We start from the raw sequence: 23,411 nt of genomic DNA, 5'->3' as shown, positions 1-23,411 counted from the left end.
TCGCGGCTGCTCCTTCGAACTTCTCTATATAGCAGGCTTCTGGGCCTAACTTCGGCGCGCTGCCCTGTGAGCCTGCTGGCCCTTCTGGGCCTGTATTTGCAAACCCTAGGTCTGGCAGGCCCACTGGACAGCGCCCCAATAATTTTTATATAATTTTCTTCTATTTACTTCTGAGTAGTTTTTTTTGCTGTATTTAGTTTCTTTTTGAATATAATAATTTTTTATATAGTTTTTCTTTTCTGCATTATTTATTTTCTGCTATTTATTTTTGAATAATTTTTCATATAGTTTTTGTCTTTTCTGTTTTATTATGATGCATACTGAACGCAAAAATAGGTTGGAGTTCAAATAAGTTTAAAAAACATTGAAGTGCCCATGTAACAGATGAGTTCTCGTCCGAAACCCTGATACTCCGAAAGAGATTGTCCAGTTTGTACACGAGGTGCGTCCAGTTTTCGCCGTGACCCTCTCTACTCTTTTGCACATGCTATGCGGGTGAAATGATGATACCATGCCAAGTTCCAACATTTTCAGTGTTCATTTTGTAGTGATTTTCAATTTCACCGTCATTTAGATCTCTAAACAAATCGGTAAATGACTGAAAAACAGCAAATGATGTCAGAACATGTTTGAAAGATCGTGGATGTCGCCTAGAGGGGGGGTGAATAGGCGCTTTAAAATAATTACGGTTTAGGCTTGAACAAATGCGGAATAAACCTAGCGGTTAATTTGACAAGCACAAAACCTACAACAACTAGGCTCACCTATGTGCACCAACAACTTATGCTAAGCAAGATAAACAACTAAGTGATAGCAAGATATATGACAAGAAACAATATGGCTATCACAAAGTAAAGTGCATAAGTAAAGGGTTCGGGTAAGAGATAACCGAGGCACGCAGAGACGACGATGTATCCCGAAGTTCACACCCTTGCGGATGCTAATCTCCGTTTGAAGCGGTGTGGAGGCACAATGCTCCTCAAGAAGCCACTAGGGCCACCGTAATCTCCTCACGCCCTCGCACAATGCAAGATGCCGTGATTCCACTAAGGGACCCTTGAGGGCGGTCACCGAACCCGTACAAATGGCAACCCTTGGGGGCGGTCACCGAACCCGTACACTTTGGCAACCCTTGGGGGCGGTCACCGGTACCCGTCAAATTGCTCGGGGCGATCTCCACAACCTAATTGGAGACCCCGACGCTTGCCCGGAGCTTTACACCACAATGATTGAGCTCCGAACACCACGAACCGTCTAGGGCGCCCAAGCACCCAAGAGTAATAAGCTTCTCAACTTGTAACTTCCACGTATCACCGTGGAGAACTCAAACCGATGCACCAAATGCAATAGCAAGGGCACACGGAGTGCCCGAGTCCTTGTCTCTCAAATCCCACCGAAGCAACTAATGCTAGGGAGGAAAATGAGAGGAAGAACAAGAAGGAGAACACCAAGAACTCCAAGATCTAGATCCAAGGGGTTCCCCTCACATAGAGGAGAAAGTGATTGGTGGAAATGTGGATCTAGATCTCCTCTCTCTTTTCCCTCAAAAACTAGCAAGAATCCATGGAGGGATTGAGAGTTAGCAAGCTCGAAGAAGGTCAACAATGGAGGAAGAACACGAGCTCAAAGGATAAGGTTCAATGGGGAAGAAGACCCCTTTTATAGAAGGGAAAAAATCCAACCGTTATGTGCTCAGCCCGCACACGAGCGGTACTACCGCTCCACGAGCGGTACTACCGCTCTGGCGGAAGAAACAGGGAAAAGGAGCAACCAAACATGAACCTTGGGGCGGTAGTACCGCTTATAAGCGGTACTACCGCGCACCCCAGCGGTACTACCGCTGGAGGAGCAGAACACGGGACCAAAAAAAACAGTAGCAGTACTACCGCCCATCAGGGCGGTACTACCGCTTATAGGTGGAACTGTCGTGCCCTACTGCCGTGCAACTACTGCAAAACTCGACACGAAAAATGCAAGACCCAAAATCGAGGCGGTACCAGCGCGGAACCGTAGCCGTACTATCGCTTATGGCCATAGGCGGTACTACCGCTTTGGACAGCGGTACTACCGCTTGGGGTGATAAGCGGTACTGCCGCTCTGGCCGCGGTACTACCGCTAGGAAACCAAAACTGCCATAACTTCTGCATATGAGCTCCGAATTGATGCATACTGAACGCAAAAATAGGCTGGAGTTCAAATAAGTTTAAAAAACATTGAAGTGCCCGTGGAACAAATGAGTTCTCGTCCGAAACCCTGATACTCCGAAAGAGATTGTTCAGTTTGTACACGAGGTGCGTCCAGTTTTCGTCGTGACCCTCTCTACTATTTTGCACATGCTATGCGGGTGAAATGATGATACCATGCCAAGTTCCAACATTTTCAGAGTTCAATTTGTAGTGATTTTCAATTTCACCGTCATTTAGCTCTCTAAACAAATCGGTAAATGATTGAAAAACAGCAAATGATGTCAGAACGTGTTGGAAATTGATGACGTCGCTTTGAATGATGCATACTGAACGCAAAAATAGACTGGAGTTCAAATAAGTTTAAAAAACATTGAAGTGCCCGTGTAACAGATGAGTTTCTCGTCTGAAACCCTGATACTCCGAAATAGATTGTCCAGTTTGTACACGAGGTGCGTCCAGTTTTTGCCATGACCCTCTCTACTCTTTTGCACATGCTATGCGGGTGAAATGATGATAGCATGCCAAGTTCCAACATTTTCAGAGTTCATTTTGTAGTGATTTTCAATTTCACCGTCATTTAGCTCTCTAAACAAATCGGTAAATGACTGAAAAACAGCAAATGATGTCAGAACGTGTTGGAAATTGATGACGTCGCTTTGAATGATGCATATTGAACGCAAAAATAGGCTGGAGTTCAAATAAGTTTAAAAAACATTGATTATCATAAAAAATACATTGATTATCAATGATCCTTTTGTGTACAATCTGAATTGTCAATATGAGTCCTCAACGGTTTAGAAACCGGTGAAGACTCATATTGCGACCACAAATTCTATACATAGAGTTCAGTGAAGACCAAGTGCTTGTGATAGTTTGAGAAGTAACATATTTACGGTGGTAAAAATCTTGCTAGGGGAGCGAGGTGGGACTAAAAACAGCCTGCCACAACCTCTTTACTACCGGTTCGTGCCACGAACTAGTACTACGAACCGGTACTAAAGATCTTCTCCCGCCTAGCCGTTTGAACCGGCACTAATGAACACATTAGTGCCGGCTCAAATGCAAACCGGCACTAATGTGTCTCACATTTGACCCTTTTTCTACTAGTGGAGACACCTCCTCGCGGCCCTAGCATCCATCTTCTCCGGATGTGGGTGGCAGAGAACTAGAGATATGATATGGTGGACTCCTCAACGAACAGTGACACACCACATGGAAGTAACATGTACTATAATGCTCATGAACTGATGGTATGCGGCAATAATAAGATGTAAAAGAAGTTTGGTGCCACACTAGATCTCTTCATTAGGCTAACTTGGCGGTCTCTAAAATCTCAATATTTCACAGCTTTTTTTTTAGTGTGCGCGTATATGTGATATCTGGTGCACGTGATTCCATAAATCACACCGAGGGAACAAACTCACTGGCCACCTGAAACTGTACATCTGCACGCGGGCAGGTCTCTCAGACCACGGTTCACGAAGAGCTTGAATCTGAATTTTCCAACCCAACCATGGTCTGGCTTGGGGATTGTGATGCCGATACGCATACAAGTTCAGTGTGTGAAACTTGACATGTTTTTCACGGTGTTCTGCATGCCCTACTAGGGAATATTTAAATGTGTTTGCAGTAGCTTGGCCTGCATGGGGCATTTTTCACCAACGTACAAATGGCAGAGAAATGCAAAGACGGAGACGTATTGGAGGTACAGAAATCTCTAATGCCAGCCACTGCAAGTCAAATTAAATGTGTCTGTGTGCCTCAGCCATTGTGCTAGCTACTAAGCCGTCCAGAGGAGGAGGATCTGGCCTGGTTCAGCTAGGTTGCAGTGACTTGGATTCTGAATTTTGGATGGACTGGAGCCTGCTTTCCAATATGCACTTCGCCGGAAAGTACTCACACCGGTGACAACTCCCTTCAGATGGATACGGAATTCTAGAGGCTAGCTGTGGCGCCATAGTGGAACGACGGACCGATCCAGTAGTCGGGATGTGGTCGATGAAGCCAATAGCATGATTTTCGTAGCTATAGTGTGACTAGATGATGTCCAAGAAGTTCTCAATGCCTCCCATTTCTATGAGTAGCTTACCGAAACTAGACATAAATACAATGAGTGGCATTCTGTATTAGGGTGGTAAGACGGAACACTAGGCAAGTGGCATGTAAGAAGGAGGTAGATTCTATATATGAGAATTATTGATACGGACGTCTTTCATTATGAGGTAGCACGTTGCGGTAGGTGAGCAGGCACTGCCTCTCAAAGAAAAAGAAAAATGTCCAAATTCTGAAGCTCTTGACGTTGCACAAGATACCAAAATTATTATTTGTTGGCAAAAGTATCTTAGTTATTATAGTAGTACACACATGTATAAGTAAATATAGGTTTACATTAACATTCAAAATATTTAGTTCAACTTTCTTCCCCCTCCCCCCTCCCTCCCTCCCCGTACCCCCGCGCCCCCCCCCCGAGCGGGGCGACCGGGGCGGCCCTCCCTCCCCTCGCCGCCCAGCCCCCACCTCCCACCCCTCCTCCCGCCGCTGCCGCCGGCTGGCGTGGCCGGGCGTTGCCCGCGCGGCGCCGTGGCGAGGCCGGCGGTGGCGGCCCTCTTCCTCTCCCCCTCGCGGTTCCCCGGCTTGGGCGGCGGTTTCCGGCGACGGTGCGCCTCGGCGGGCGGTGCTCCGGTGTAGATCGGGCGCAGATTCGGCGGCGGCGCGGCCCTTTGGCGACGGTGGCGGCTGGCGGCGGGGGTTGGCCGGCGGAGCCCTGCAGGCCCAGATCTGGGCCCTTTTGGGCCCGATCTGGGTCAGGGCGGGTTGGTCTGGCCTCCGGCAGCTCTCCTCCGGCTGGGCTGGCGGGATGCTGTCGTTGGGATCGGCGGCTCTGCACTGCGTCGGCTGCAGCGCGGCATCAGGAGCTTAACGAGCCCAATCTGGGCCCGGCTGGGCAGGGGGTCCGGCGTGCTCCCGCGCCGTCCGGTCTGCTACGGCTTGTTCCAGTGGAGGTTGTCCCCTCCCACGTGGCTGTGGTGCTCCTGGTCCCTATCGGCGGTGGTCTCGTTTGGTTCGGTTGGCCTCGCAGCGTCTGCGGTGGAGAAACGACGGTAGTGTCCTCGTGACTGTGGTGGCGCAGGTTGGTGGGCGGTTGGCGTGGTGGAGCCGCCGGTTGGTCCTGGGTTGTGGGTATGAGGGATAGGGCGAAATCCCTCTCGGGTCTGCCCGGCACCGACGCGATGATGCCTGCGGGCGCCATCAACCTTCTTGAAGGGCGTCGGAAGTACCTCTAGCCCGCTTCCCTCCGTGTACCGGGAGAAATCCTAGGATTCGTCCGGGCAGCAGCAGCATCGTCGTCGTCGTCGCAGTCCTTCTTGAAGGTGTTGCTTGGTTCGCGGCGACTCAATGGCATTGGAGCGTGGTGGATGTTTCCGGTGGGCGCAGCGGTTGCGGGATGCTTCAACTTTCGTTCATCCGGTGCTGCCGGCATTTCTTTCTCTTGCTTTTCTCTTGTTTTTCTTTTGGGCATGATTGTGCTGTTTGCCCCAGCATCGAACTTCTGGCTGTATCGGGTGGTTGCTATATTAATATAGCGGGGCGCAAGCCTTTTTGGGTAAATATTTAGGTCACATTATTACAGAACAATTACCATTAATGGGGCCAAAACGCATACAAGTGACGAGCAGGCCGGCTATCACTCGCCACTGGCATTCCACAAAAAGGCGAGCACCAGTGCCAATTCTAAGACTTGAACTCTGGTGGACTGATTCCACCACAAGGAATCTAACCATCTGAATTACGCTCAGTTCGTTCTACCTCAACATTTGTGTTACTAATCATTTTAACGACATATATTGGGTAGGGCTCATCAGGGCGCGACTATGTGTCATTAATGTCTTGCCTGAAGCCGACAACAATGTGTCGGCCTGACGTGCTGGAGCTTCATAGGCCTTAGGTGCTTGTTTATTCACAATCTTTCAGAATTATATATACAAAAAAATGTACAACATTAGACCTCAAAACATATATATTTAAAAAATTGTTAAATGTGTATAAAAGTGTTTTTATGTATAGAAAAATGTAAATGATGTATGGAAAAAGTAGACATCAAAACATATGTTTGAAAAAAGTTGACATCAAAACATATGTTTGAAAAAATATTAATCGTGTATATTAAAAATGTTAAAAGTGTATAATAAAAATGTTTTTATGTATACACAAATATACAATCTGTATGATAAAATGAACATTAAAACATAATTCTGAAAAAAAATTAATCATGTACTTGAAAAATGTTAAACGTGTCTTACGTACACAAAAAATGTACAATCTATATGGAAAAAGTAGACATCAAAACATATATCTCAAAAATGTTAAACGCGTTTTATATGTATAAAAAAAAGTTAAAATATAAACCATGTATTTTAAAATTGATAAAGGTATATACCTTTTTTTATATGTATAACAAAAATGCGTAATTTTGATGAAAAAAAATGAAATAGGCAACAAAATATATATTTGAAAAATATAAATTGAAATTTATTTGATGCATACGAAAAATGTAGACTTGTGTTAATAAAAGAAAACCGAGAAACAAACGAAGAAAGCCAAAACAAGAAAAAAGGAAATCATGGAAAACCGGGAGAGAAACCAGAGAAAACTGAAAATAAAAGAAAGAAAACCGAAAGAGATACTAAAACTCAAAGAAAACAGAAAGAAGTGAGGAAATCACTGCAAGACCGCCGAGAGTAATCGTGCTACATTACTGGGCCGTGCCACTGTAGGGAGAGGCTGCGGGCTTCCGTCTGCCTGCACTAGGTTTGGGCTTTGGGTGCAGGCGAGTTTTCCTCGTACGCCCACCCCGGCCCAGGGGTCCAGCCTTGTCTGTCTAGAGGCTTCCCGACCCGAACGTTCGGGAAACGTGCGATTCCAGAGGCCTCGCGCCCCAGCCACATCCCTCCACGTCCCGCCCACAATTCCCCACACCAACCCCGGCGGAGAATTAAAGCGCCGTCCCCGCCAAGCAACTTCGGCGACCCCAGCACCCACCTCCTCCTCCTCCCCCCGCCTCCGGAGATCCAGGTAGCCTCGCCTGACACGCCCGCGCGGTCGATTCCTGTATTGTATCTCGGCACGCGCGCGGGATTCGCTCCTGCCTGCAGACCCCGCCGTAGAGATGGAGCGCGGGCGGGGCGGGAGGGACGGCCCCTTCGGCGCGGGCGACCCGTTCGCCGGATTCGGCCGCCTGGGGGGCGCCCCGATGCCCGGCCTCTTCGGCGGGGGCAGGGACCCCTTCGACGACCCCTTCTTCACGCAGCCCTTCGGGGCCAGGATGGGCGGCCCCGGCATGTTCGGCCCCGGCCTGTTCGGCCCGATGGGCGGCCCCGGCGCGTTCGGGCCTATGGGGGGCCCGGGCATGTTCGGCGCGTTCGGGCCCGGGGATGGGTTCCTCGAGCAAGCTCCTCCGCGAAGCAATAATAATGATGGAGGGGGGCCTGTCATCACGGAGATTGATGAGGACGAAGAAGGGGGCGATGGGGACGGGCAGGCGAACCGCGGGGCCTATGTTCAGGAGCCGGATGATGGGAATGATGGTAGGGCTGGGCTGGGATTGGTTCAATTTCTTCATTCATGTGGGGCTGAATTTCTGATGTGAAATTGCATCTTGTGTTGTGTATGTGTGTTTGTAGGGATGCAAGGGGGTCAGGTCCAGATGAGGCGAGATCCCAACAGGGCGAATGGTGGCGGCCAGCCGCACTCGCGTTCGTTCACGTATCAGAGCTCCACCGTGACTTATGGTGGGATTAATGGAGCCTACTACACGGCTTCGAATACCCGGAGGAGCGGCAGCGATGGGGTAGGCAAATTACTGATGAGGGACTAATTCACTTGATTCAGTTTTATCTTTTTGTGGTAACCAGAAGTGATACTGAGTATGTTTCATGCAGATTACTGTCGAAGAAAGCAAGGAAGCAGATACTACGACTAAAGAGGCCACTCATAGGATCTCCAGAGGAATTCATGATAAGGTACCCAGATGACCCCTTGATATGTTCATTGACCTGCTAAATGATTGAAGTCATATTGAGTAACTCTGTGCACACTGGATTGAACCATAAGTCATTGATAATTTTAGAGCCCAATCCCTTTATGGGACAGAGTAAATGAACCAGCAGTGACATGCTATATGACTTCTCTGTAAAGCTAGGGTTATATATCCGGTGAATTTGAGTTTGTAGCTCATTTCCATTGCATTAATTTGTTTTAGGGACATTCTGTAACGAGGAAGCTGAAATCAGACGGGAAGGTGGACAGTACACAGATACTGCACAATCTCAATGAAGGTTTGTTTTATATTTCTAGCTTTGCCCCCAGTACACTTCTTATATGTCATTCATAATATTTTTCTATACAGATGAATTACCTGGATTTGAAGAATCATGGAAGGGCAATGCGGGACAGCACTTACCAGGCTGGAACCAAAATGCTGGTATATCTAATGGTGACAACTCTGGTAAGCAATATCTATCTCTTGTCTTGTCGTTACATGCACAGGTTTCATGCCACCATTGTTGACTTGCCCGTTCAACTAGAATGGTACCAACTGCACATAGATGTTGCAGCATTTCTTTCTCTGGCAGAAAATTTATCTCCTGCATCTTAAAATTGGCTGGAAATGACAAAACAAAATGCATTCAAGTAGCTAAAGTAGAAAGGGATCAGATTGGACATTTCCATGTGAACAGCTTCCTTGTGGGGCATGAATTACAATTGCAGTGTTGGAGAACAATTGTTGGACATATTGATTACTCAAATATGAAGTTGGACTGAGAAATGGAACATGTGAAATGTTTTTGGTGCCTGTTCAGCAAATATTAACATGATCAGACTTGAAACTGAAACTAGTTACTCCCTGGAGGCTGGATGGTCCTCTACAGGGTGATTATTTGGTTCTGTGAGGTCTGTCTTGATGAGATGTAAAGACTAGGTTCAGTTCCAATTCTTTCCTTAGCTTAGACTTTGGTTTTACTTGGTTTTACCGCGGACTTGAAAGATCAAATGAAGTGCCAGATAACCTGTTCACAACTGTTGATGTCGCTGTTGTCATTTTCATGAAGTATGACGAACTGACTGATGGAAAATTATGCATTGATGGGAGTGATTACTGTATGTTATGGTCGAATGCAGCAAGATAATTAGATGAATGTACAGTTGCCGGCCTGATAACAAACAGGGCATTGTTGCACAAATTTGCTGCTCTGCCTAGCATTACAACTACAATTTGTGATTAAACGGACACCATGTGGTTCTTTAACATGTTGATTGGCTTGTACTCGCTGAGATGATTTGTCTAATACATCATGGCAGCAGCATTTATATATTTGTGAGCATACTCATTTGCATGGCGCTGCCTTATCTAACCATCAAGTCTGTACTGATCGATTCACAACAGGTAACCTTGGTGCCAACGGTGCCAGGCAGCCTGCACAGAACTGGGCGCTCCCCGGAATGCAGCAACAGCGCGATCCAAGAATGCAGCAACAGCGCGATCCAAGGAGGCACGACAACGGGCAGCCAAAGCCAAAGTCATCGCGGATCATCCCAATCTCCTGAAGGGTGTAGAGAGGCCCGAGGAGGTGTGATGGGCGGGTCCAAATCACGATTCATCCCGCGATCTCGTGCAGAGGGAATGGCCGAATCCACGGAGCAGATGAATAAACCGCTGCTTGTTTGCGCAAGCAGTTCAGCTCCTGGTGTACGTTCCTCTAGCTAGATACGAGTAGAAAGCTAAACTGAAAGTGATGAGGCCTGGAGGTCCGGATGCGATCTGCTATGTGCTACCGCCCGCGTCGCGCCCTGTACCGTTAATACATTCTGTGATTTGAGTCTATTGTGTTACTGTCTGATCTGCCTGTAAAGATACGCTATTAACTCTACTATCTGTAATGTCCCTTGGTGTCGGGTTACACAAATAACCCTAGAAGATTAGAAGCTATGTTCCGGACCTCTGGGTGCTTAATAAAACTGGTATTTTCTAAGATTGTGCAAACGGGCTTGGCTGAGGGTGTCGAAATAGGATGTTCTGATGATTCGGTGGTTCTTCTGCTAGCTTTGTCTTGCAGAACTATTTTCTTTCTGCTGCAGTGGCACGGTGCTGGGTTTTTTCTTTAAGACAAGGGGTTTCCCCTGCCCCATTTTATTAGAACTGAGGCAACAAACCCCTTCATCACCTGTAGTTGTTGTCCCTCTGAGCACATAATTATCCAGTGGTGAAGTAGTCTACCTATCATCCCCAAACACAATCCGGGTATCTCCACTTTGCTCCCTGAAAACAATGACATTACGAGTTGTCCATAAGCACCACACCGTTGCTACAGCAGAAACACCAACGATACTCTTCTTTTTATCACAATTCCACAGGAAGTGGGAGATCCGATATGTGTGTAGGGGCAGTAAAGCAAAAAAGAAAAGAAAAACACCAGTGACAGTTTGCCAAAAAAGACTTGCAACAATGCATTCACACACTAGATGATTCACTGTTTCTGCTTCGCTACAGAACAAACAAGAAATATCTTCAACTGTGTCTTTTACTCAAGTTATCATGAGTCAAAATTTTGTTATGTGTAACCAATCAAACAAATACCAAATATCTATGAGGCACTCTAATCTGCCGAAATTTCTCCCAAATGGGGGTAGCAACACCTCCCCAATGGATGTATGTGTAGAAAGATTTGGAGGTGTAGGAACCAGAACAGTCCAACCTCTAAACACGGGTATTAGCACAGTCAGTGATCTGGATTCCCAGCATTAGAAACACCATGGAGTTCCATTTGTTGTTTCTCAGTTGTGTCCTTGAAAATAATGTCGAGTCTGTTTTATCAGGCACATTTGCTATTTCTCGGTTGCTTGATAAATCTGTAGGTTTCAATCTATTTTCATGGGAAGGAAATGTGTTGCCGACGGAAGCGAGTCTGATGGCTGATGGCTAATGGTGGGCCGGTTCGGCTGTGTGGGGATAGAAGGTCCGCGGAAGAGACTGCTATGTTGAGGGGTTTGGACGACAACAGTCGGCGGTAACGACGGTTTGGCCGATGGTAGAGAATGAGTCGGTGGGGAGCGGGAGTGAGGGCCGGATGGCTGGGGCGACGAAAAAGACTACTTGGTTGGGGGGCTTGGGTGATGACAACCGGTCACAGGTAGCGAGGGACACTGGTTAGGCAGTGGATCAATCAATGGGGATGAAATTCAGGGGGAGGTGGGATAGAGGGATGAGTAGCAATGGCGGAGTTATGTGCATTTCGGGGGCGCGGGGGGGGGGGGGGGGGGGGGGGGGGGGGCATGCCCCCCATGATCAGAGAAAACACTGAAGACTTTTTTTTTTCTAGGGGCTATGATTGAAGAAAGAAATAGTCATTAGCCCCCCCCCCCGCCTCCCCCCCAAACAATCATATTTTCTGCTCTGCCCCTCCCCTGCCGTTCTCTACTAGCTCCACCACTGATGAGTAGGTCCGCGAGATAGAGTGCTTGACTGAGGGATTAGGACGGCAATGACCGATTGCAGGCAACGAGGGACAGTGGTTCGGCCGATTGTAGAGAATGAGTCAGTAGGGGGCATGGGGGAGGGGGAGTGAGGGATGGCTGGGTTAGTGGAAAATATTTTTTAGTTGGGAGGCTTGGGGCGATGATAGCCGGTCGCAGGTAGCGAGGGACGATGGTTAGGTAGTAGATAAATCTATGGGGATGAAGGGCCAAGGGGAGGGATGGGGCATAGAGCGATGACTAGGTCGACGAAAGATTGCTTAGTTGAGGGGTTGGGATGGCAACAACCGGCCTCGAGTAGCGGATGACAACAGTTTGGCTAATTGTAGCTAACGAGTCAGTGGGGAGCGACAAGGAGAGGGCAAAGTGAGGAATGGGTTTGGCGATGACACCCAGTCACAGATAGCGAGGGACGATGTCCAGTTAGCGGATAAATCAATGGGGATAAACATTTGTGTATGGGGGTGGTGGTGGTAGAGGGATGACTAGTTCCGCAAAAGAAAATGCTTGGTTTTTGCGAGGGACAATGAACGGCCGTAGGTAGGAGGGATGACGGTTTGGCCGATTGTAGCGATGAGCCAACTGGAACGTGAGGGCAAGTGCATGTGCATGTATGTATATGTACTGCGTTAAGAAAAAAAATACTTCCTCTATAAACTAATATAAGATCGTTTAGATTAGATGTGAACATTAGTTTAGAAGGAGTACTCACAAGTATTCTAACCGTGCCCATCAGCCCACCAGGGTTTAAATCGCGGTGCTCGCATTTATCCTGGATTTATTTCAGAATTTTCGATAATACACTTTCAGTGGGAGAAGACGTTTCCGTCGACGACGGGGCGCCTACGGTAACTTTATAAGATAATATGTCGGCTCAGTCCGTCGGAGATGCTCATATGGTTAGGACGTGCGGGTGTGCTCATAGGGCGAGTGTGTGCGCGTCTGTATGAGCCCTTGTCTCTTTACTAATGTTTAATTTTTTTTATTTTAACCGTGCCGGCCACACGAGTCACCGCAGAGGTAACCACACGACACCCCTCGTCTACACATCTCCACGGCCCACGCGACCCGAGCACACGCACGCACCGGCTCGCGCTCCCGCCACGTCCCTCCCCACGCGTCCCCCCCACCCCACCTCCACCGCCGCCGCCGCTTCCACCCCCCGGAAAACGCCGTGACCCGACCTCCCCATCCCCACCCCAGATTCGCCCCAAACCCCGACCGCAAAACCCCCGTCCCCGTCTCCAGCTCCTCCCTCCCCATGCTGCCGCTCGCCCGCCGCCTGGCGCGCTACGGTCCGGGCGCCCGCCGCCTGCTCCACACGGGCCCGCCGGCGGACCCGGGCGTGCTGGCGAGCCGCCTGGCGTCGCGCGCCGTGGTCCGCTTCCGGGGCCCCGAGGCGGCGCGCTTCCTCAACTCGCTCCTCACCAACGACGTCCTCCTCTCCCACGCCTCGTCGTCCCAGCCGCAGAGGTACGCGCCCACGCCCAACCTGCCCGCGCGGGCGCCGCCGCCGCAGTACGCCGCGCTGCTCACGCCGCAGGGCCGGTTCCTCTACGACCTCTTCCTCTACCGCCCCGCCCCGCGCTCCCAGATGCTCGACCGCACCGGGGCCGCGCCCCAGACCGGGGAGCGGCCCGGCGGGGAGGATGGGGAGGGTGATGGCGGGGAGGTGCTCGCGGATGTGGACGCCGCCGAGGTCGACGAGCTGCTCGCCTGCTTCAAGAGGTGAGGATTCGCGCGGCTGACTTGTTAACGGGGTTTGCAGTTGCAGTCATTACTCTGTCTGTGGTTGAACTGCGACCGGAAAAGCAAGATTAGTTTCGGGAAGTGAACAGTGCTGTACGAGCTAATTAACCCATGGGGGAAACCGTTAACCAACCACTTTAGGAGATGGAGCTTCCGTAATCAAAGCAGTTGCTGGTTGATTAGCTGTTTCCTTGGGTAGTCAGGTTACAATTTGCAGATGATCGATTGTGTGCCCATTACGGTTGGACATTTTAGTGCCATAACTGAGAGTCATAAATTTTGAAGTTTCATTGCCGATAACCTTAAATTTGGATCAGTTGGCTCGCAATTGGGAAGTTGGAGCATGTTTTGGTCTCAACTAGGGATCGTAATCGGTCTGCGATGGAAAGCAGCGTTAATTTGGGAAGAAATTTACGAGCTAATCAACTGATGGGGCAATCACTGTGAGGAATGGAGTTTCTGGAGTCAAGGCAGGGCTGAGTGATTTTCGCCTGTTTGCTTGGGTAGTTAATGACTTGACGAGCAGATGGCTATTTTCTCAGTTCTGCTGGACACTTCAGTGCAGTATGTTTGGAGTTCTGACTCTTACAGGAGTTTGGAAATTTCAGGTGCTAAGACTGAAAATTGCAACTGAAGAACGTCATTGGCCCACTGTTGTGAATGCTTTAGTGTCAAGTAGGATTGTGGACCTACTGGGAATGTCTAGTCTCAAGTAGGAAATCATCGTATGGGCTATGGAGTAGCTTTCCTTGCACGAATTATAGGTAGCTGCTAGGTTGTTGTTGTGTTGAGCTCTAGTAGTCTAGTAGGAGTATATGAGAATTTTAATGATTTTTGTATCGTTTTGTTATTGCTTTCCGCATGCGTAAACTTTCTCCAGTTCAAATGTCTTGAGTCCTGGCAATCCATTTTGTAGATATCGGCTGCGGAGCAAGGTTGAGATAGATAATGTAAGTGAGGAGTTTTTGTGCTGGCAAAGATTTGGAAACGATGTGGCACATGCTGGACCTTCCACTCAAGAACCCGAGGCTCAATCCATTGGATGGGGACAAGGTAGTGACCATGCTGCTGAGTCATCTGCACAAGGGAACGGTCATGGTTGGCAGTGGCTCAAAGATCCTCGGCTTGACATTCTTGGCTACAGAGGAATATTTCCAGCTGATACAATACGTAAGTCATTTGTTCTTGGTGCTTTCTAAAATTACATTTGATATGGTGCTCAATATCCACCGATGGTTATTTGAACATGCAAGTAACTCTTGGTTTTGCCCGCAGCACCACTTGTTGAGGCTGACAAAGAAGCAGATGAACGCCATTATTTGCTTTGGCGTATAGAAAATGGGGTTGCAGAAGGCTCAACTGAAATACCAAAAGGTAGGATTAATTTCCAGTTGATCTGTTAAGACACTGAAACATCAGCATACTTAGAGATTTGTATAGCTATTTGATGTTCCTTGGTTAAGGACATGGCTTCGGTTCTGGAATGATTCGTTTAGTCGCCATTTAAACTGCTACCCAGCAATGTAATTCAATGGTACAGGAAGAACTGTGCTACATCCTGTTAACAACAGTAAAACTATTGATGAAAACATCTGCATCTACTGAAGCAATTTTAAGGAATTAGATTGCGTACTCATGGTTTGTCAGGTCATTCTGGTTGGTTAGTGGTGGTGATGGATATTTTACAATGGCATATATTATCTATAAGGAAGAGCTTAGAAGCCTACAGTAGCGTAAATCGTATAGGCGATTTCATTTCTGTCTTGCGACTTGAGATAGTAATGCTAGGAGCCCAGAGATTCTGGTCGATTCGTGCTAGTGAATTGTTCAGTAGGGTGGCTGTAGGGGCATAGCTTAGAAGCAGTCTCTTGTCTCTTGTAGGCTGTAGCAAATGGGCAAGTTGGTATGGGTACTCTGTCTATGCTTAACTAACATCTTTTCTCCTGCCCTTTCTTGCTTTCCTAATTATATCATTTTTGGCTGTTACACTATGTTTACCTACATTTCCAGCTTAAACATTAAAATGCTTGTTCTTTCCTCTTTTGCTAAAACTACTTTTATATCAGGTGAAGCAATTCCGCTCGAGTACAATCTTGCAGGCCTGAATGCTATTTCATTTGACAAGGGGTGCTATATTGGTCAGGAGCTGATCGCGCGCACACACCACCGTGGTGTCATCAGGAAGCGCCTGATACCCTTGAAGTTTGTAGATGAAAATGACAAAGGTATTTATTCTGTGCTAAATGATGCAATCATCCAGTCTCTGTCAACCGGATATTGATTCTGCAACCTCTGTTATCAGAACTTGAGCAGGCTGTTGCTCCGGGCTCAGATGTCGTGGACGACGCCTCTGGTAAGAAAGTGGGTACGGTAAGCACCGCTCTCGGCAGCCGTGGGATGGGCCTGTTGCGGCTCGATGCAGCACTGAAGGAAAACGCAACCCTCGCCATCAGCGACAAGAGAGATGTGAGGGTCAAGGCAATCAAGCCAGACTGGTGGCCGGCTGAGTGGACACAGGTCCTAGAACAGCAGAGCGCAGTCGCTTGATCCAGGACCTGACCAAAACCTCCAGTGAAGTGAAGTAATGAAGTTCTTTTTGGAGTTTAGAGGGGCAAACGTGAAGGCTTTAGGCACCAGGTCTTTCATAGAGGCGCCGTTAGGGGAAGCCGTTCGAGACCGTTTAGCAAAGGTTATCTGACCGTTTTATGTGGTGTCATTTGCTGGACCTAATTTCTTATTTACTCTACTCCCTTGTACCAGTGATAGATCAAGAATAAGCTTCTGTGACACTGTACAAAGTATAAACAAAAATAAGTACCCCTGTTTAGGGTTTGCCACTTCCCAAATGCTTTCTGTTGAACCTTTCTGAAAGGGGTGCTCTAATTTTTCAGATATTTTAACTTGTCAGCAAGTCATGAGTAGGGCATTTTGGAGACCGAGCTCCATGGAGCCCTTTATTTTGAAAAATTCAAAATTCACAAATTCCAGTTCAAAAAATCTGAAAAAAATTACACATGTATGGAAGGATGTAAAGTGTATGTGTGAAAAATTTCAGGATGAAATACCTTGAATTGCGATGCACAAAAAAAATTTCATGGACTTTAAAGATGAACAGTACATATGCTAAAAGGCCTCAGATTTGTCTTTTTTGTGTAGCTCACACTTGAATTCATTTCGACCTGAAAATTTGCACACATGTACATTATGCATCTAGGTATATGTATGTTTATTTTCAGAATTTTTTGAAACTGATAAGTTTGAATTTTAAAATTTTCAAATGAAACTTGGTCACCGTTTGGCATTTTCGGCAAGTCATGCACAAAGTTGCTAGTTTGTGTTCGGAATGAAGTATCGTCCCATGCTTAATTAGCTGAAATTGTATGGAAAATACCCTTTGGTTCCTGGGTGTACATACAATATACACCTAGTCCTGGCCATCTCAGGCCCGGCCCTGTCGGCCCACTCAGACCCGGCCCTAAAATCCAGGGCCTAGGCCCGATGGGCTTGCCCATGGGCTGAGCTTGGGCCTGAGTTTTGAGCCCACCGGCAGGGCCTGGACGGGTTTGGGCTTGGCATATTGGCATTTAAGGAAGAGGCCATGGCCCTAAGCCCTAAGGGCTTTCCAGGGCTTTTTACCAGATGGGCCGGGCTTGGGCTTGAAAAGTAGGCCCAATGGTAGAGCCTGGGCCTTAGTTTTTCTGCCGTGGGCTTTTTTAGCCCGGCCCGGCCTGGCCCAAGGCCAGTTATATATACACCTGACATGGGATTTATTTTATAATTTTAAAAAATTCAAAAAAGTTTAGAATTATTTTTTAAATAAACTTGACTTTTTTTGCTCCACTATATAAATTTTCACGAATAAAAAACAAGCATTGACTTGAAGAAAAAAACAATATTTATTTGCTGACTTGAAGAAAAAAGCAATATTTATTTTTAATTTTTATTTAATTACTAATTTTCTCCATACATATACACCCATAGGCCAAATGTTCCTGTTTGAAAAAATTGTATGTACTACATTGAAACAACACTATAGGTGTGTTTGATAGGGTGTATGAAGGTAAAAATTTCTCATCTAACCTACTTTTCCTTGTTGGTAAGGTGCATGGGTTCACGTGGGCTAATGCCCATCTGATGCAAAAACGGCCCTGAGCCATGTTCATCTCATACAATCCAGAGAGGGTGCTTGGAGGCAGCTAGGTTGGGCCCGACACCCACTAAACCACGTCCAGATATGTTTAAAACTTTCAAAAAATATTCATAATTTCAAACTTTGTTTAAATTTTAATAAAATATTTAGAATTTCAAAATTTGTTTAAATTTTTGAAAAAGTTCAGAATTTCAAATTTTATTTAAATTTTCGAAATTTTTCAGGATTTCAAAATTGTTTTAATTTTCATAAAATGTTCAGAATTTCAAATTTTACCTAAATTTCGAAAAATGTTTACAATTTGAAAGAAACTTAAATTTTTAAAAAATGTTCAGAATTTCAAAATGTGTTTAAATATTTTAAAAAATCTAAAATCAAAATTTTGTTTAAGTTTGTTTAAAAAATTCAGAGTTTCAAAATATGTTTAAATTTCCAAAAAATGTTCAGAATTTTAAATTTTATTTAAATTTTCTAAAAATGTTTGTAATTGAAAATTTTGTTTAAATTTTCAATAAAAGTTCAGAATTTCAAAACATGTTTAAATTTTTGTTCATAATTTCTCAATTTTTTCACCATTAAAAAAATTATTCAAAATTCAAAATTGTTCAGCATGTCTGAACACATGCAAGCTGTCAAACAATGTTTCAGGTCAGCATGTCTCAGCGCATACACCGTTGCGAAACAACAACAAATGCATGGACTCAACATGTCTACAATCAACATGTATCAATGGAGAACAATTAGGCTAGGTCCACCAAACACACCCTACTAGTTGTCGCCTCTGTTCTGTTTTGGGTGCCTTTTACTGCCGACTTTTCTAAGCGCTTAATTCTCACTGCGTGCTCACGTCTATAGGATATTTTTTTCGAATACAAATATTTATTTTCTAAAATGAGAGATGCTGAATGTGTATAAATAACTTCAGAAATATAAGACCTTTTAGAGATTTCACTATGAACTACATACGGTTATATGTAGACATGCTTTGCATGTAGATTCACTCATTTTGCTCCGTATGTAGTCTATAGTGAAATCTCTAAAAGGTTTTTATTTAGAGACGGATGGAGTATAATTTACCCAATTGAGAGAATGGGGCTTAGGTGACTATGGAATTCTTGTCCTCTTGTAACCGAATAAAAATAGTATGTAACTTGGGACGCGGATTTTTACAGCTCAGATTTCTGGACACCCCTTATCCTTACCCTCCAACATTGCTTTAAGATCCGTGCTAGACAACTAACTTTGTACATCAAATTTTCTCTTTTTTGTTTCTTCAAAATAAAACAACATATGAACTTCAAACTTTGCAAGACACCAAAACGTTCTAACTAGAATGTGAGAAAAAACTTTCAGATTTTTTCGTTAAACATAAATATACGAAATTAGATTTTTTGTATTAAAAATTATACTTTTTAGTATTTATATTGCACGAAAAATTCTAAAAGTTTTTCCCACATTCTAGTAAGAATGTTTTGTTGAGCTGCCAAGTTTGAAGTTCATATGTTGTTCTATATGGGAGAAACAAAAAAGACAAATGTACTCGCACGAATCGCGATGCAAAAATGAGTGGCTAGATAAGGGGGTGTAGGAAAGCCTATGCTTTCTCAAATGTTAACCATGTAACTTGCAACGCGACTGAAGGTGAATCCTCTGAATTTCTTGGTCGTGCATTTCGCTCCCGTCGTTCGCTGTAAATCGTCCGAAGCAAGACAACTCCAGCGGGCAATCACACTAACGTTGTTACCTCATGTGCACAAGTCTAGACTGGCATGATCACAAATCCTGATGCTTCCTAGTCCTACGATGTCACCAGGTTTTGCTGGCCTGACAAGTGTTGTTCCAATTCTAACTAAGCGCAGAACTTGTGCACATTATTTCCGCAAAAAATAAATAAATGTGCACATTACACTTCGGGTATTACAAGCAACCGAGCTCTACTCCTTGCCAGCGCAGGTATACAAATGGTTTGATGGCTTCTTCGCAAACTATATATGAGCATGTTCCACCTAGCAACGGCCGAGCTGTACTCCTTGCCCACATAGGTTGCAGACTATATATATGAGCATGCTTTATCTCTCCTCTGACCCTTAGATAATAAGGAACACCATTACATTAATGTCTTGTTATGTATGGTGCAACAACCATGACATTTATGCTTTGGAGCTATTCAACATTGTCATAAAGAGCACATGGTACAACTTCCTGATAGAAGTTCTAATAAGTTAATTCGAGCTCATAGTGTAGTTCCTAAGATGACCACATTCTGAGATAGCCTTCGCGTTCACCATATCAAGTCGCGTCGTTGAATTAGTCATGTGAGTGTCATGGATGAAGAGGACGTCATCACAGAGTTGCAATACACTTTCCGATTCACTTAATAACAGTATGGCTATAAGGACAGTTTTAGTAATTCTCGCCAAAATAAATATAGTATTTATTTTTTGTATTTATTCAACCACAAACGATTTATATTTACTCATCACAATTACAATGGATAATCTGGCCCCAATCTTACTGGAACCTAGAAGCACGTGTGGTGAGAAGTCCTTGCCACTAGGCTATCGACCATGGTGCCATGGTGCCAGAACAAATCTGAATTCGATTAGAGCAGGAGCAATTCCAATGTGTGCCTGAATGTTATTCATGTCAGGGGATTGTCTCACGGACGCACTACTTTGGTGTCATAGGGAAGTGTCTAATGCCGGTATTGCGTAATGAAAATGGTGAAGACATCAATTTTGTGCTAAATTATGCAATTATCCGTGTGCGTTAGGCGGAAACGTCTTGCCCCGACCTGAGGCGACGTGCTACGTGTTTATAGGCAGGGGCGCACCTCCCTGAAGCGCATACATTGTTGAGATCTTACAGGAGGTTTACAACTTGCAGAACAAGAGATAGAATTGATTACAAGAGATAAGAGGAGATTACATGTTACTTAAACTAACCATCTATCCTAGATCCTGCGCCTTGGACGCCTTGGAGTCTTTCTGTCATGCGTGACATGTACGTGACATGATATGGCTCAACACATTGTGTTTAACAATCCGTTCTAACTGCCAGACTAGACTGTCACCATTCTTGGCAGCCGCGGAATGTGTTTGCTGCGGCTTGAAGAAGCATGGAGGCAAAGCTCTTCGTATTGCCCCATCAGCGAAAGGGATGTGATGGTGAAGGTGATTAAGCCGGGCCGGTGGTCGGTTGAGTGGACACAGGTCTTAGAACAGGAGAAGGTTGTGGTTTGATCCTTTGAACTTTCAAAACCTGGTCCAAAACATCCATTGTAGTGAAATTCAGTTCAACTTATAGAGGCAAAACTCAACGGATTCGTGTGTAAAGTCTTTCAGGAAGGTGCCGTTAGTAGGAGAGGTATTTCAGAGAGTTTAGCAAAGATATCGTGTTCTATGATGTATCAGTTGCTGGGTCTAATTTCTTGTTTACTACCTTCACTTGTGCTCGTATATGTGATTTGTCAAGAATAAATCATGGTGCACAAAGTTCACACTCATATTAGTTACCCTATTTACTGTTTGCCACTTACAAAATGTATTTTTTGTATTGAATTGTCAAAACAGATGCTTCAATTAATGCCATATCATGTACTCCCTCCGCCCCCAACATCCATTTCTGCCATAAGTAATTCCGAACGAAGGGAGTATGATATTCTTTCCTGTGAGGAAGTCATGCAGAAAGTCGCGTTCAGAGTTAAGTTAATCATATCTTCTTTTCTCATCCTTATTTAGCTGAAATTGCACTTCACCGAAACAACACAACAACTTGATTTATTAGTGCTTGATATTTATTGTGCTTGGCTGCACATCCAAGGTAAGAGAGGCACGTGCCGTCCTGTGGTGCTACTCGTTAGCTTCAGATTGTAGTTGGATTAAACAAATATACAAGTTTGCGCCTTTTGCCATGGCGAGTGACCACAGACATGGGAACTTTATCAACAACCCAACCACTACACCTCAAGCCGGGGATCACAGTGATGTCCCTTCTTCCGGTCCAGCGCTTCTCGTGTATACTTCTTTATTTATGCGTGCCCTTCCGCATGAGCTCCCCGCACCATTAGTGGTCGGTTATCCTCTTAATACTTCATTAGAGGGTAGCATGGACTTCTCCATTTTTTAGCACCGAAACCGGAAACTAGATAGGTATAATCGCAAATCCCGATGCTTCATAATCCTATGATGCCAATGGGTTTTACTGGCATTAAAAAAGCAGTTTCAATTCTAAATAAGTGCATAAGTTCTGTATATTACGTGTGGGGCATGCTGATGTGAACCTAGAACGACTGATATATACTCCTAGCTCGGCTAAGGTACAGAAGCTGACTTCCTTCTTTGAGAAAGGTGAGCATGACCTCTCTTCTATTGAATAAATAAGATCACTATTACATTAATGTTTCACACCACATGGTGCAACAACCATGACCTGGATGATTCATGCAGTTTGGCATTGTGACAGTGGACACCTGTTCCAAGGATCTTGACGGCTGGAGCATTAACGCCATGGAGATTTGAGCACCCCCATGTAGGCACCATATGTATTTAGTAGAAGCACGTGCAAGCGGGACGCCAGGACCAATGTTGGGGGAATGGGCAGATATTTCACTGACATATATTTTCAGAATATATTTCAACCTACAAGTTGTGTATACAACATATGTATTTAGCATAAATCAAGTTATGTTGCATTGGGGGAGAGGACATATATTTCAACCGACGGGTTACAAATCATAGAACAAGTTAGTTAATTACAAAAAACAACTACATTGAAGGCGTCGTTTGCAGCAAAACACCAAGTCTCGTTTTGGTTGCACACACCACCATGGTGTGTCATCAGGAAGCGCTTGATACCCTTGAAGTTTGTAGATGAAAATGACAAAGCTGTGCTAAATTATGCAACAATCCAGTCTCCGTCAAACGGATATTGATTCTGCAACCTCTGTTATCAGAACTCGAGCAGGCTGTTGCTCCTGGCTCAGATGTCGTGGACGACGCCTCTGGAAAGAAAGTGGGTACGGTAAGCACCGCTCTCGGCAGCCGTGGGATGGGTCTGTTGCGGCTCGAAGCAACACTGAAGGAAAACGCTGTCCTTGCCATCAGCGACAACAGAGATGTGAGGGTCAAGGCGATTAAGCCAGACTGGTGGCCAGCTGAGTGGACAGAGGTCTTAGGACAGCAGAGCGCAGTCGCTTGATCTTTTAAAGTTCCAATACCTGACCAAAACTTCGCAAATACTTTGCGTGAAATGAAGTAATGAAGTTCTTCGTAGTTCATAGAGGCAAATCTGAAGGATCTGGGCGCCAATTCTTTCATAGAGGCGCTGTGAGCAGGGGTGGAGTTTCAGACAGTTTAGCAAAGGTTACCTGACCGTGGTCCGTGGTCTCTCAGTTTCTGGACCTAGTTTCTTGGTCTATTGTCTAGTAATTTCTGCACCTAGTTTCTTCCTTACTGTACTCCCTTGTGTCAATGATAGATCAAGAATAAGCTACTGTGTACAAAGTATACACTAAAAATAAGTCCCCTGTTTTAGGGTTTGCCAGTTCCCAAATGTTTTCTTTCGAACGCTTCTGAAACAGATGGTCTAATTTTGCAGACATTTTAACCCATCAGTAAGTCTTGTTCACAGCTGTTAATTTGTGTTCATGCCTTTTTCTGTCGACTTTCTTTGAATCTCTTTGGCAGCACCTAAAAAGACATGTCTTCTAAATTAGGAGATACTGAACTATAGATAGTAATCATGGTTCCTGTAATTCAGCGTATTGTGAGAGAATGAATAAACTCTGTGAATCC

The 23,411-nt window shown here is 45.4% G+C and overlaps 2 protein-coding genes across 3 annotated transcripts; both read left to right on the top strand.

The window, feature by feature from the left end:
- Nucleotides 1-7,103: 7,103 nt before the first annotated feature.
- On the top strand, nt 7,104-10,216 carry LOC123165618 (collagen alpha-1(III) chain). Its single transcript, XM_044583310.1, has 6 exons — nt 7,104-7,771; nt 7,868-8,034; nt 8,126-8,206; nt 8,446-8,521; nt 8,593-8,691; nt 9,631-10,216. Exons 1-6 carry the CDS (start codon nt 7,354-7,356, stop codon nt 9,789-9,791), a joined length of 1,002 nt encoding a protein of 333 aa, XP_044439245.1. The 5' UTR covers nt 7,104-7,353; the 3' UTR covers nt 9,792-10,216.
- Nucleotides 10,217-12,854: 2,638 nt separating this feature from the next.
- LOC123167415 (putative transferase At4g12130, mitochondrial) lies at nt 12,855-22,861 on the top strand. 2 transcript variants are annotated; one of them, XM_044585251.1, is made up of 5 exons: nt 12,855-13,445; nt 14,383-14,636; nt 14,742-14,840; nt 15,533-15,691; nt 15,769-16,312. In XM_044585251.1, exons 1-5 carry the CDS (start codon nt 12,979-12,981, stop codon nt 16,011-16,013), a joined length of 1,224 nt encoding a protein of 407 aa, XP_044441186.1. In that variant the 5' UTR covers nt 12,855-12,978; the 3' UTR covers nt 16,014-16,312. The 2 variants fall into 2 exon arrangements, with proteins under 2 accessions (XP_044441186.1, XP_044441187.1); XM_044585252.1 differs by lacking the exon at nt 15,769-16,312 and adding an exon at nt 22,571-22,861 and having other exon boundaries at nt 12,903-13,445.
- Nucleotides 22,862-23,411: the final 550 nt, after the last annotated feature.

Source organism: Triticum aestivum, chromosome 7D (genome assembly GCF_018294505.1).
Source record: "Triticum aestivum cultivar Chinese Spring chromosome 7D, IWGSC CS RefSeq v2.1, whole genome shotgun sequence".
Taxonomy (NCBI): Eukaryota; Viridiplantae; Streptophyta; class Magnoliopsida; order Poales; family Poaceae; genus Triticum; species Triticum aestivum.
The sequence above is the reverse complement of the archived record's forward strand: the minus strand, read 5'-3'. Positions and strand labels throughout refer to the sequence as shown.

What these genes read in the sequence shown, in the direction of transcription:
- LOC123167415 (XM_044585252.1), top strand. Translation starts at nt 12,979, where the DNA reads ATGCTGCCGCTCGCCCGCCGCCTGGCGCGCTACGGTCCGGGCGCCCGC. An exon ending in ATTTCCAGCTGATACAATAC is followed by an intron (nt 14,637 to 14,741) that starts GTAAGTCATTTG and finishes TTTTGCCCGCAG; the next exon opens with CACCACTTGTTGAGGCTGAC. An exon ending in CTCAACTGAAATACCAAAAG is followed by an intron (nt 14,841 to 15,532) that starts GTAGGATTAATT and finishes CTTTTATATCAG; the next exon opens with GTGAAGCAATTCCGCTCGAG.
- LOC123165618 (XM_044583310.1), top strand. Translation starts at nt 7,354, where the DNA reads ATGGAGCGCGGGCGGGGCGGGAGGGACGGCCCCTTCGGCGCGGGCGAC. An exon ending in GCCGGATGATGGGAATGATG is followed by an intron (nt 7,772 to 7,867) that starts GTAGGGCTGGGC and finishes GTGTGTTTGTAG; the next exon opens with GGATGCAAGGGGGTCAGGTC. An exon ending in GGAGGAGCGGCAGCGATGGG is followed by an intron (nt 8,035 to 8,125) that starts GTAGGCAAATTA and finishes TGTTTCATGCAG; the next exon opens with ATTACTGTCGAAGAAAGCAA.